At 63.8% G+C, this 11,459-nt stretch overlaps 1 protein-coding gene across 1 annotated transcript in view; it reads left to right on the top strand.

Moving 5' to 3' along the window:
• Nucleotides 1-11,459, top strand: part of RBM19 (RNA binding motif protein 19) — a 130,096-nt gene that overhangs the window by 81,797 nt on the left and 36,840 nt on the right. The window contains exon 27 of the mRNA XM_077745635.1: nucleotides 3,930-4,035. Within this exon, the coding sequence (XP_077601761.1) occupies nucleotides 3,930-4,035 (106 nt within the window). The remainder of the gene's footprint in view (nucleotides 1-3,929; nucleotides 4,036-11,459) is intronic.

Below are 11,459 nucleotides of genomic sequence, written 5' to 3'. Positions count from 1 at the left end.
GAAGAAAAGAGAAAAGTGAAACCAAACTCCAGTTGTGGCAAAACCCCCCGATCAGCTGGCGGTCATGCGCTCTGGGCACGGTAGAGGGGGCGGGGCCACAGCGTGGGGGAGTAATTGGTGAACCCAAGGTGAATGAAATAATTGGAAAAGTGAGGTGTGAGTTTGTGATGAAGTGTGAGCGGGTGGGGGAGGGAAGGAGGGCCGTGTTTAAAAGCCCGGTATGTCCTCTGTATTCACAGCTTCTGATACAGTAATTGCTATTTTGTGGTTTCTATTATCTACACAGTGGGGAGTGTACTTGTCTCCTTCCCCGAGCGGCAGGGTCGGGGCTGGGGGTGGGGGGAGTTCCTGGGTGCCCCGTGATTTTCCCCTCCCTCTCTGGTCCCTGGCGGCCCCACCCGGCCTCTGCTCCCAGGAGACCCGGGGGCACGCAGAACTTCCTTCAAAAGCCACTCTTAAAAATGGCTCCGTGGACCTTCCTGTCAGATAAGAGCCTTAATAATGGCTGGTATTTATATATCGCTTATCTCCAAGGAGCTAAAGGTACTTCATCGATTTCCCCCCCCAACCTTTTTTTCTCCTTTTTAATTCTCTTTCGATATAGCTGCGAGATCGTTAGTATCAGCCTTATATTATCCCGCGCAGTTATACAAGCAGCCAGAGCCTTCCACCTTCACCCGCTTTGTTCTCGGGCTGGAGGAGTGGCAGCCATGGGCACCAGCCTGCCTGGGCGTGGGACGTGGGCAGGTCACCGGGCCTCTGCAGCCTCTGGTTTTCTCACCTGGGAAAATGGAGGCAGCGGCACCCCTGGCCTACCTACCGTTAGTACACCTGTAAACTGTATTTTAAAAATATTTTTTAATGTTTATTTTTGAGAGACGAGCGTGAGCGGGGGAGGGTCAGAGAGAGAGGGAGGCACAGAATCCAAAGCAGGCTCCAGGCTCCGAGCTGTCAGCACCGAGCCCAACGCGGGGCTCGAACCCACAAACTGAGATCATGACCTGAGCTGAAGTCGGCCGCTTACCCGACTGAGCCTCCAGGCGCCCCTGGAATCAATATTTAAAAGGCCGAGCACGTCACAGGCATTCAGTCATTGGCGTCTGGGGTTTGGGCAGCAATAGCAGTGTCTTGAGACTCTCCGTTCATCTCAGGCCTTCCCAGACATCAAGGAGTCCCATCTGAGATCGAACCCGAGTCTTGCAGCTGCTCCTTAACGCTCCGCTTTCTCTGTCACGGTCTGTGCTCAGAAGGAAGGGAGACACGTGCCGTGACCGGTTCCTTGGCACCCCCTCCCCCTTGAAGAAGAGTGGGATTTCTGGAGCTACTGGGTCCTTGGACGGAGTATCTCATGCCGTGCAGAGGGGAGCTGTGACCTCCCCACGGCCCCCCTCGGATTCCTGCGCGCGGTCCCTCGGGATCCAGGGCGCCCCTCTGCCGTGTGCCCCGCCCCCACCCCGCGCCGAGCTCTCAGTGCCACTTCTCCAGACCACGCGAGCACACTGCCTTCAGCCTCTGCTCATCAGCTTTTCTCTCCACCTTTTAATTATTTTCCTTGCCTTTCTGCAGACCCTCAGCTGCTTGTCATGCACAGAGCACCCCTGGCTTGCGGCGCGCGGCCGAGGGAGGAATTAGCCTCGGCCGTGTTTGTCTCCCCCGTCTCTCACGCACACACTCACGTGGGCCAGCTCACCAGAAATTAGGGCCGCGAGGAAATCTGGGCAGAGGCCGCCAGGACCATCGAGGGACAGGACGGTCATCCATGTGGGCAGAGGCAGAGGCTGGCATGTGGCGTGAACGGGAGGAACTGGGACTCGGTCGCTCTGTTTTGTCCCGGGGTCTGGGGTACATCACCGGATCCACTAGGGTCCAAGCAAGCCCTCCCCGGCTACCCCCTTCCAGCCGTGGACAGAGCTCTGGCTTACCATCAGACCCGCCCGGGTTCGCATCCTAACCTTGCCCCTTGCTAACAGGAGCTGCTGCCTCCCTGACCTCAGTTTCCCCATCTGTAAAATGGGGGTGGCAAGACTAATTCACATCTGTGCTCTTTGTACGTGCCCTGTGGCCTGCTTCCACACAGTCCTCGACACGTCCCTGTGAGTGCTGGCGGCGACGTGCCAGCAATTGTATCTACGGCCGGGACTGCTGTTTTCTCCCTTGTTCACTGAGCCGGACACTGGCCTCCTTGCTGCCGCTTCCCTGAGAAGCGAGATAGAGGCGGCCTCTGCAGAGCCGGGCTCCAGCTCCGGGAAGGCAGAGGGCACACAGGCGTCCGCACCAGTGCCCTGCTTGAGAAGCACAGTGAGCCCTCTGGGGGCCCAGCCTGGGGCCTGGGGCAGGGGTGGGGGCACCGGCACACCCATGGGTTGTTGCAGGCTGTGGGCACAGCACAGCACGCACTGGGCACCTGAGACCTGGGCGGTGCGCGCCGAGGCCGCCTCCTACCAGTCGTAACTGCTGTCACTCTCTGGTCCTCAGGGCCATCGGGCGCACAGCANGCTCCCGTGGAGGAAGAGGTGGCGACTGTCATGGGCTGCGATGGCCTTTAGGTGGCAGAAGAAAGCAGGGTTTGCAGGCTGGACTCCTCGGGCCTCCTGCCTCACCTTCCTGCCTTTCCCCACCTGCCCAGCCACTGGGCCCCCCGGAGCCCGGAGCCCAGAGGAGCAGGCAGGCCCGCAAGACTGACAGGGCCCCAGCGCCTGCCCCGCAGCCCCTCCCCTGCCCGGGAGGCCGGCCTCCTCCCCAGCCTGGGGGCGGCCGCCGGGGGAGCTCTGAGGAGACGTGCAGATTCATTTTGAGGATTCATAATGCTGCATTTACACAGCGCCCTGCCTTCAGAAATGGGGCCGGCTGATGCCTGGTCATGCTGGCGGGGCCGCGGGTAGCGCCTCGGATTTAGCTTCTGTCGTTTCACGAGAGCTTACGGCCCTTAACTGTGTTTTTTACCCAATCGGTCTTTGGCCCCGGAGCATCCTAGGCCATTGAGTGTACGCGTGTGCGCCCAGGTGCCCGCAAGTACACGGAGATTTTCAAATAAAACAACCCCTCTTCAGACGCCGCGCACATTAAATATTTATTGGCAGCGATCTGTGCATATATATTTGATAAATGGACATTAGGATGGGGTTGGGGCTGGGAAGTGAGACAGCGGAGCCGGGGAGGCCTGATCCTTTTGTCCGGGAATTTCTCAGGCATTTCTGTGGGAGGAGAGGGCGGGTGGCGGGGGAGGGGAGGGTCCCGGCTGTGCTTACCTGTTAGATCCCTGCCAGGGGGAGCCAAGCTGTTTTTGTCTCCCGAGCTTGGCCTGACTTTGGTTTAGCAAGTATCAAAACTAAAGCCCAAATGTAGACGATCTGGGGTTTAAAGGAGCCGAGGTGCCTGGTTCCCGCGCTCGGAGCGCTGAAGAACCCCTCCCCCACCCCCCTGCATCCCGGGTCAGGGAGAAAAGGCTCATCCTGTTTGCTCAGTGCACACAGGCGTGCGGTGTGCTTGGCTCGGCCGTGCAGGCGTGTTCAGGCCAGGAGACCCTGCTGACTCCGCGTCCGGGTGCCTGGCTTGCACACAACGAGCGGCCCGCGCCCTGACCTGCCTGTGCAGGGCTGCATCCCCCACCCCCAACCCCCTGCCAGATCCTCAGCCCCACGGGGCAGGGGAGGACTGGGAATTCTCCATCAGCCTCTCCAAGCCCGTCACCCCTCCCTGCCCAGCACGATGGCCGGGATCTGAGAGGAGGAGGCCCGGCGTGTGCCCCGGAGCCTGTACTGGCTGGCGGGGAGGCAGCCCGGGTGTGTGCTGTGTGTGTGACCTGTGAGCACCTCTCTTTTCTAACCAGAAGGGATGAGTGTGCGAGTTGGTCCTGCCCACGCACACACACCCCAGCCCCTGCGTGGGCCCCAATGCTTAAACCTCTTGTGTTTGCCGTTTGTCTCTAGCACCTTCGGGGAGCTGAAGACCGTCCGCCTGCCGAAGAAGATGGGCGGGACCGGCTCACACAGAGGGTTCGGCTTCGTGGACTTCCTCACGAAGCAGGATGCCAAGGTGAGGCAGGGCCCTCCCCCGCTTCCCCTCCCGCCCCCATCCCCCATCCCTTTGTAGAAGCAGCGAAACGTCTGAAGGGACGTGGGTGGGCATATCCCTGCCCCGCGTGGTTTTCCCGGTGTCGGTGTCTCCCCGACCCTGTTCATCTGTGCTGCTCCCTCGGAGGAAAGGACCCTGGGCTGTGCATTTCAGGGTGGGGGCAGCCCTGGGTCTCCCTCCCCCTCTCCTTCCCTCGCTTGCCCACCCACGTGACAGAAGCAGGCTCTTGGATACAATGTGGGGATGTGAGTGGCTTTCCCAGGCCTCCGGAGGTCAGACAGAGCCCCCGACTGTGAGCGCCCCCCAAAGGCGGGGTCCGGGGGCGGTGCTGGTAGAGGAGGCTCCCACCGGGACCTGGGGCTGGGGACCTGGGGCTGGGGCCTGTGGGTCGCGCTGCTTACAGACAAGGTTGGCCCAGGCGGGGGCCGCGGGATGGGAGCACGGGGACAGAATTCTGCAGGCTCCTTGGGGACAGGACCCCTCTTGTTTCTGAAGCGGCGGCCTGTCGCGATCTCGGCCGCAGTGTGGCAGGTGGGCGTGGGTGCCAGGAGCACAGGCCGTGTGGTCAGGGGACTGGCTGTGTTCGCAGCCGCCGAATCCCCAAGGGAGGTGGCGGCATCACTGTCCCCGCAGGCCCCCTCACGAGGCCCCCCTGTTGGCCTCCCCTCTCCTCGAGGGCGTGGGGAAGCAACGGGTGGGTCTCCCCAGCGCCGGGACCCCTCCCTGGGAAGGGCAGAGTGTGTGTTAGAATCACACCCGTCGGCCCTCAGCGAGCGAGCGCGCGTTGCCAGAGCCTCGGTGGGCGGAGCCGAAGGTGACATGTCAGGGACACAGCTGCGGCCTTTGTGGGCCCTGGGAACACGCACAGGCGCAGAGGGCACTCCTGGGACCTCAGGGAGCCTCGCCAGCCACCTTTGTCTCAGCGTCTTGAACTCAAGTGCCTGTTTTGTCGACACGTGGCCACGTTTGTCCGGACATCTGCTCTCCTTTCTTCTCGGCTGGCAGCCTTCCCCCGCCGCCTGTCCGTGGGCACCCCTGCATGCGGCAGCAGGGCCGGCGCCTTTGGGGGGACCCGCACAGGCTCAGAGGGCAGCCGTCCAGGCCCCTTCCTGCCGGCAGCATGGCCCCCCAGCCGTGCCCCGTGCCTCGGTTTCCTCATGTGTAAAGCACCCTCCGGGGTGAAGGCAGAGGGTGCACAGGGACCCCCAGCATAGAGTGCTGGAGACAAGTGAGTTCCTTCTGCCCCTTCCCACCAGCCCTGTTCCCTCGAGAGCCGGCGTGCCCTCACCCCAGACGGACGGGAGGGGCGTGCGGGGCGGTGTTTCCTCCCCGGCCTGCCGACCAGCTCTGGGCTCCAGTGGGCGCGGGGGTTGGGCGGCGAGGGTATAGGGCTGTTGGCGCCTGTTTGATATCAGGGTTCCTGCATGAGATTGTGACCAGGGGCGGAAAGGGGGTTCACTCCCAACCCCGAGAGATGACTCTCGTGAAGGGGCTCGTTCGTAGGGCACAAACTCTGAAGCCAGACGGCCTGAGCTGGGGTCCTAGCACTCCCCTGTCTGCCAAGTGACCTCGGGCAAGCGACTGACTTTCTGTGTGCCTCCGTTTCTCCAGCCTTTATGAGCCGGGAGAGGATTTTCCTCAGGGAGCTCCTGTGAGGTTTGGGTGGGGTGATGTTCTTGGAGTGTTCCTGACCCCGGGGGCTCCGTCGGTCGGTTCGCTGTGGTGAGGGGGCGATGATGGGGTGAACTCAGGAGGAGACGGGACAGGGCCGAGGGGAAAGCGTCAGAGCGCCTCAGCTGGGAGGCATGCCTCTGGCACACAGCGGCCTCTGTCCGGGGCTGGGCTGGAGGGTCAGGCCAGGTGTGGGCTCCCAGCCCCCAGCTCCATGCGCGGCACTGCTGGGAAGCCGTTGGTCACGGTCTCGTCCCCCGGGATCGCTGGGGCAGGGGGCGCTCCTCAGGTAGACGGGGCGGCGCCTGACCCCAGAGCCAGGGCTGCGGACATGATTTCCGAAGCCCAGCACAGCGGTCCGGGACTTACGGAGGGGGTCCGTCCCTTCCCCGCCTTCGGTCCTGGGCTCCAGGAGGGGGAGGGGCGGCCGAGGGCAGCAAGGACTCAGCCCGCGGTCCCTCCCCCGCCGCAGGCGGCAGCCGGGCTCCCACGGCCCCGCAGCAGCCCTTGCTCCGGGCGCATGAGGTGAGGACGGGGCCCTGTGTGCGGAGCTGCCCTGCATGCGGTGGGACCCCACCAGGAGCGCGTCCCCCTGCACATCCTTTGCTCTTTTCGCTTCCCGGGGAAGCTGCCTCTCCCTCTCCTTCTCCGTGTCTGTCTGAAGAACTGTATTGTCTGCCGAGTGGCACATTCAGCACCTGCCGCTGGCCCGGAGAGCCGTGTGCGCGGCTGCTCGCAGTTCTGACTGCCGTCCGCGTCGAGGGTGGGCGAGAGTCCAAAGAGGGGGCGCGAGGCTGTGAGGAGACACCGAGGAAAACGCCCCGAGGTTTTTACTCCCGCAGAAGGAGTCTGGGGGGGTGCTGGGGGATCATGCTATCCCCACCCTCGGGTGGGCACCCCCCAAGTGGCTGTCATCTTTCCAAAGCACCTGGGGAAGGAGCCCTCCTTGAGAAGCCTTCCCGGGGCGTCACTGATCCCCAGCCACCTGCATCCCTTGCTGGGGGCTCCACCCCCATTGCCCGGCAGGACACCCTCCTGGAGATGGAGGGCATCACTCTTGGCTTGGGTCACCCTTGAGCCTTGCGTCAGAGCCTCCCCTAGGGGCCCCGGGGCCATGCTCAGAGGGAGGAAAGGAGAAGGGGAGGGGAAGGGGAAATGGGGGGGTGGGTACTGGGGGAGAAGGGAGAGGGTGACGAATGGCTGAGCGTTCAGTGTCGAGTCTGGGAAGCAGCAGAGAAACAGATCGTTTCTGGCTGGGGCCGGGACCAGGTATGTTGGCTCCCAGTACAGTGCTCCTTCACCGGCCTCAGCCAGCCCCCTTCACCTGCTGGCCGAGGCGAGCATTAGCTGCGGTCCGTCCCTGGAGGCAGCCCCCCGGCACACGTGCCTGTCTGCACCGTCCCTGCACCCTCCGCTCTGAGTCTTCTGAGCTTCCTCCACGACACCGCGTTCCAGCCCGCACACGACCAGGGACTTTGTCACCCGTCAGGCCCCTCTGGGTCGAGCGCACACCCCCAGGCTGCGAAGAGAATCCTAGCACGAGGCGTGGCAGAGGCTGTCGTGGCAGAGCTCAGAGTAACCAGGCAACTGATGACAATAGCCAGAGGCCCCCGCGGCCGAGCGCGCCGGCTTTGTGTGTGACATGTACACCGCACGCGCATTGTCTCCTCCCAGCCTGCAGTGGCCCTGGGAGTCCGGCGCGAGGTCTGCATGTGTCCCTCCGGGTCTCCAGGCGGTCGCTGAGCTCTGTCTGCACCGCCGCAGAGTCCCGTGGACCGATCCCTGCGAAGCCTGGGCCTGGCCACCGGGGCCAAGGCCCTGGGCTGGAGGAGACCCGTCTACCCTCGTCACGGGCTCGGTGAGCTGGCACATTCCCCCACCCTGGGACGTTGGTCAGCCCTCGATGTCCTGGGCAGTGAACGTCAGCCCCTCTGAACGTGCCAGCGTCCCCTAAAGCTCCAGGGGCAGTGAGCCGATGCTTCCCAGAGAGCCCGCCCCCTCGAGGGGGAGGGGGCGAGCCAGGCTGCAAGGAAAGACTGGAAGTCAAGGACTCTGCGGTCCCAAACGCAGTGGTCTTCCCCGGGTGGCCTGGGTCTGCACTTCTGTGCACGGTCGTCTCCCTGTCTCAGGTGCCCCATGGCTGCCTGGGCCCTGACGTTTCTAGAAGGGTGGCGTCTTGGCAGCGATGAGAACCGCCAACTTCTAAGAGCCCATCTTGGCAGGGAGGCTGCTGGGCTTTAGCCCTCATCGCTTTTAATCCTCCCAGGACTCTAGGAGGCCAGAGGCAGGTGGCGTTTGACATGTGGGGAAACTGGGACTCGAAGGGGTGAAGTCACTCACCCGGCCTCACGCAGCCAGACCTGGGCAGAGCTGGGAAACCCCGCGTGCTAATAGCCAGACACCAAAGCCTGTGCGTCCAGGGTGCTCCCCGCCTGGTTCACTCGCTCACTTAACCTGAGTGCCGGCCCCCCCTCCCTGGCACCCCCGCCGCTGCCCACCCGGCACCCCGCAGAGAGAAGGGCTTGCCTATTAGAGGCGTTTTGGGGGAGGGGCCAGAGCATCTCTTGGGAGCGCGCCCAGGAGAGTGAGCACCCCGGTGTTGGGCTCATGAGCACGCGAGCCAGCGTCCAGCCCTCCCGAGCCCGACGGCAGCCTGGTCCCGGAGGGGCCCCCGTAGCCACAGGGCTTCTGTTGTGCAGCCGCCGTCTCCCCCCGCCCCCCACGCTTTGCCCAGAGCGGGCTGGTGCTGCAGGAGGAGAGGAAGGCCAGCCCGGAAGAGAAGGGATGGGAAGGGCGGACTCTCAGCCCAGGAACCGGAATATTAATTTTTCCCCCATGCGTGCGCCTTTAATTTCCCCTCCCCGAGCCCGCCGCGCCTTTGTACTTTTGCAGTTGTGGCTGTTTTTATTTGCTGCCGCTGCTGTTGTTTTAAAAGGTCTATTTTCACATGGAATGTTATCCAATTAGCAGAGCAATGTGTTGGCTTAAATAAACACTTGGGGGGAGCCGGCAGCAGGGAGACGTGATGGCGGCTGGCGTTGGCAGGCAGCGCTGTTCTCGCCGTGGTAAACAACCGCCGCTTTAATTGTGGGGTCGCACCTGTTAATGTGTCCCTTCCCGGTTCTCGCGTCTGCACAGTGCTGGGGGAGGGGGCGGGGGGCGGGGTGTGTGTGACATGGACGAGAGGCCCGGGCCTGGCCGCGCCCACGCCGTCGCCTCGAGGACTCCGCCGAAATCAGACCTGTGGCAGAGAGAGGGGGACCGTGAGGGGGCCAGATGGAGCCGCTCGGGGCAGGGCACCCGGCGGGGCCAGCACGGGGCCGGGCCGTCCTGCCTGCCCTGTGAACGGTGATCGCCGTCAGATCACCAGTGGCGTAGGCTCAACACACGTTTCCTTAATTGAGTGTAAGAAGGGAGTCGAGCACAGGTTCCGTGGGACCTGTGGGAGCGCAGCGGGGTCCGAAGGGGCCGTCGGCCCAGCGGGGGAGGAGGCCGGGAACACCAGGAAGGGGCTTCACGTCCCAGAACCCCAGGCTTCTTGTCCGTCCCCATGTTGGAAATAATAGTGGCCCCTGAGGCGAGTGTGGAAACGAAGGGCCGGGTCCGGGCCGTGGCACCGCAGCACCAGAGAAGGGGCGACGGCTGAGAGTGCCGGGCCCCTGTGGGTCAGGGCTGCTGCTCGGAAGCCTGGGTAGCGGTTGTTTGTATCTGGAAATGTTAACTGCAAGCACAGTCGGGAATTGGGGGTTTTGTCCCCCCCTTTGTGTTCAGGCCCGTTGCTAGGCATGCACGCTGATGCCTGTGTTTCGTTAGGGAGGTTTATGCCTAATTCCATCATTAGAGCCTAATTCAAAAAGTGTATTTGAATCCTGAGCCTTGCATCTCAAGGCCAGGATTCAGGCTCAGCCAACACATCTACAAGCCGCTGTCCTCAGCATAGCAGGCGGGCGTCCTTTATCACCAGGGCAGCACCGTGAGGTGCCCGTCGGCTCAGCCTGTCCCTCCATCCGGGCCTCTGGCCACGTGAGAGGGACCAGGGCTCCAGTGTCCTCACTTCGGGCTTATCCGGTGGGCAGGACGCATGGCCAGGGAACGGCCAAGCTGGACAACTCTCTCCCTGCAGGAGCTCCACTGGCAACTTACCGCCAACGGCACCAGCAGCCCCCAGGAACCAGGGCCTTGCCGTGCCCCGGGCACGGGGGCCAATGGAAGGTGCTCTTACTTACTCTTGGCGGCCATGGGAGGTCCAAGTGCCCCCATTTTGCAGCTGAGAAAGAAGAGCCCCAAAGGAGTTCCTCGGTAGATCACAAAGCCAGAAGGTGGCAGGGGCCCCGTTTGGAGCCCAAGGTCGTTACCAGGCCGCACCGCCCCATTGCCTTGTCACTTCTGCCCATTGGCGACCTGGCGTCGGACCTCCTTCCCTGGTGGCCCTTTCATCTCTCCAGAGGTCAGAGGCGGTGCCTTGCCTTCGGGTCCCCTTGCGTGGCCCTGGCTCCTGGCGGGTCCTCTGGACCCCCCTGGTGTTGTCTTGAAGTGGACGGGGCCGCGTGGAGGAAAGCAGGAAAGGCAGGAGACACGTCTGTTCGTCTGGGAGGTGGAGACCCAGCAGCCTGGAGCCAGGGCCCCAGGCGTTTCTCCCAGAAACTCGTCCTCAGGTCTGCGGTGCCCTAGCGTGAAATGGCCCGAGGCGCTGCAGGGGGTCCCACGGCCGGTCACCCAGACTGTCCCGGGACCGGCTCCCACCCCACCCCCCCACGCGGGCCCTGGGCAGCTGGCACAATGGACTGAGAGCCTGTGGGATCGTGGGAGCCATAAGGCAGGGGCGGAACGTTCTGCCCCTCAGCCCCCGGACGCTGCCCAGAGAGGCACAGAATGGCCTGGGGCGGCAGACCCTTCTCCCAGGAGCCAAGCCCCCCCCAGCAGCCCCAGCCAGGGCCCAGCACCGTCCCCTCCGCTCAGGTCTGTGCGCCTGGGCACACATGGTCACCCTCGGCTGGCTCAGGCCACGCTTTGTCCAGGCACCGGGGGTACAGATGGCCTGGCACAGGCTGGCGCTGCCCGTGCCCAGGTGGACCTGACGTCTGCTGAGGGCCGTAGCCCCCGCACTGTGCTCGGCCAGGGGCGGCAGGCCCGCAGGCGCCTGGACGTGTAAAGACAGAAGTCCCGTGCTCAGCCTGGGGCGGTGGCCCAGCCAACGGCAGCGAGTGGACCTCTGTTGCGGGGGAGGACTTGTGTCTCCAGGGAGAGCTGCAGAAAGGCCAGCCTTCCAGCGCCTTCCTGTTCTGGGAAGATGGCTGCCAGGCCCGGCCACGGCCCTTCCCTGCTCCGCCTTCGAAGATTGCTTTCCGGGGGTGGGGGGGAGCCAAAGAGGCGGTGGAGGCTAGGCTTTTGGTGTCCGTGGTTGGTGGCTCGGGTCAGAGGAGACCCAGGGGGCATGGTTCTGGTACAGCTGAGCCAGGGACCTGAAGATGGCGGGAGTCGGCCTGCACCCCAGCCGGCCCGCCCTCCGCAGTGGGCCTCACCTCTCGGAGTGGGGCCCCGCCCTGAGGCCTGCCGTCTGCAGCAAGAAGCCCATCTGCCCCGGGGTCGAGGCACAGGGACTCAGGGCAGCCATCTGGGCCAGCAGAACCCCCGATGCTCCAGGAGAGATTTATGGAGGACTAAGTAGGGCTTGGGACCAGCGAGCGGGGAGAGGCCACCAGCAGGGGAAGCTG

Source organism: Crocuta crocuta, unplaced genomic scaffold, assembly GCF_008692635.1.
Source record: "Crocuta crocuta isolate KB4526 unplaced genomic scaffold, BGI_CrCroc_1.0 scaffold692, whole genome shotgun sequence".
NCBI classification, from domain to species: Eukaryota; Metazoa; Chordata; class Mammalia; order Carnivora; family Hyaenidae; genus Crocuta; species Crocuta crocuta.
The sequence above is the reverse complement of the archived record's forward strand: the minus strand, read 5'-3'. Positions and strand labels throughout refer to the sequence as shown.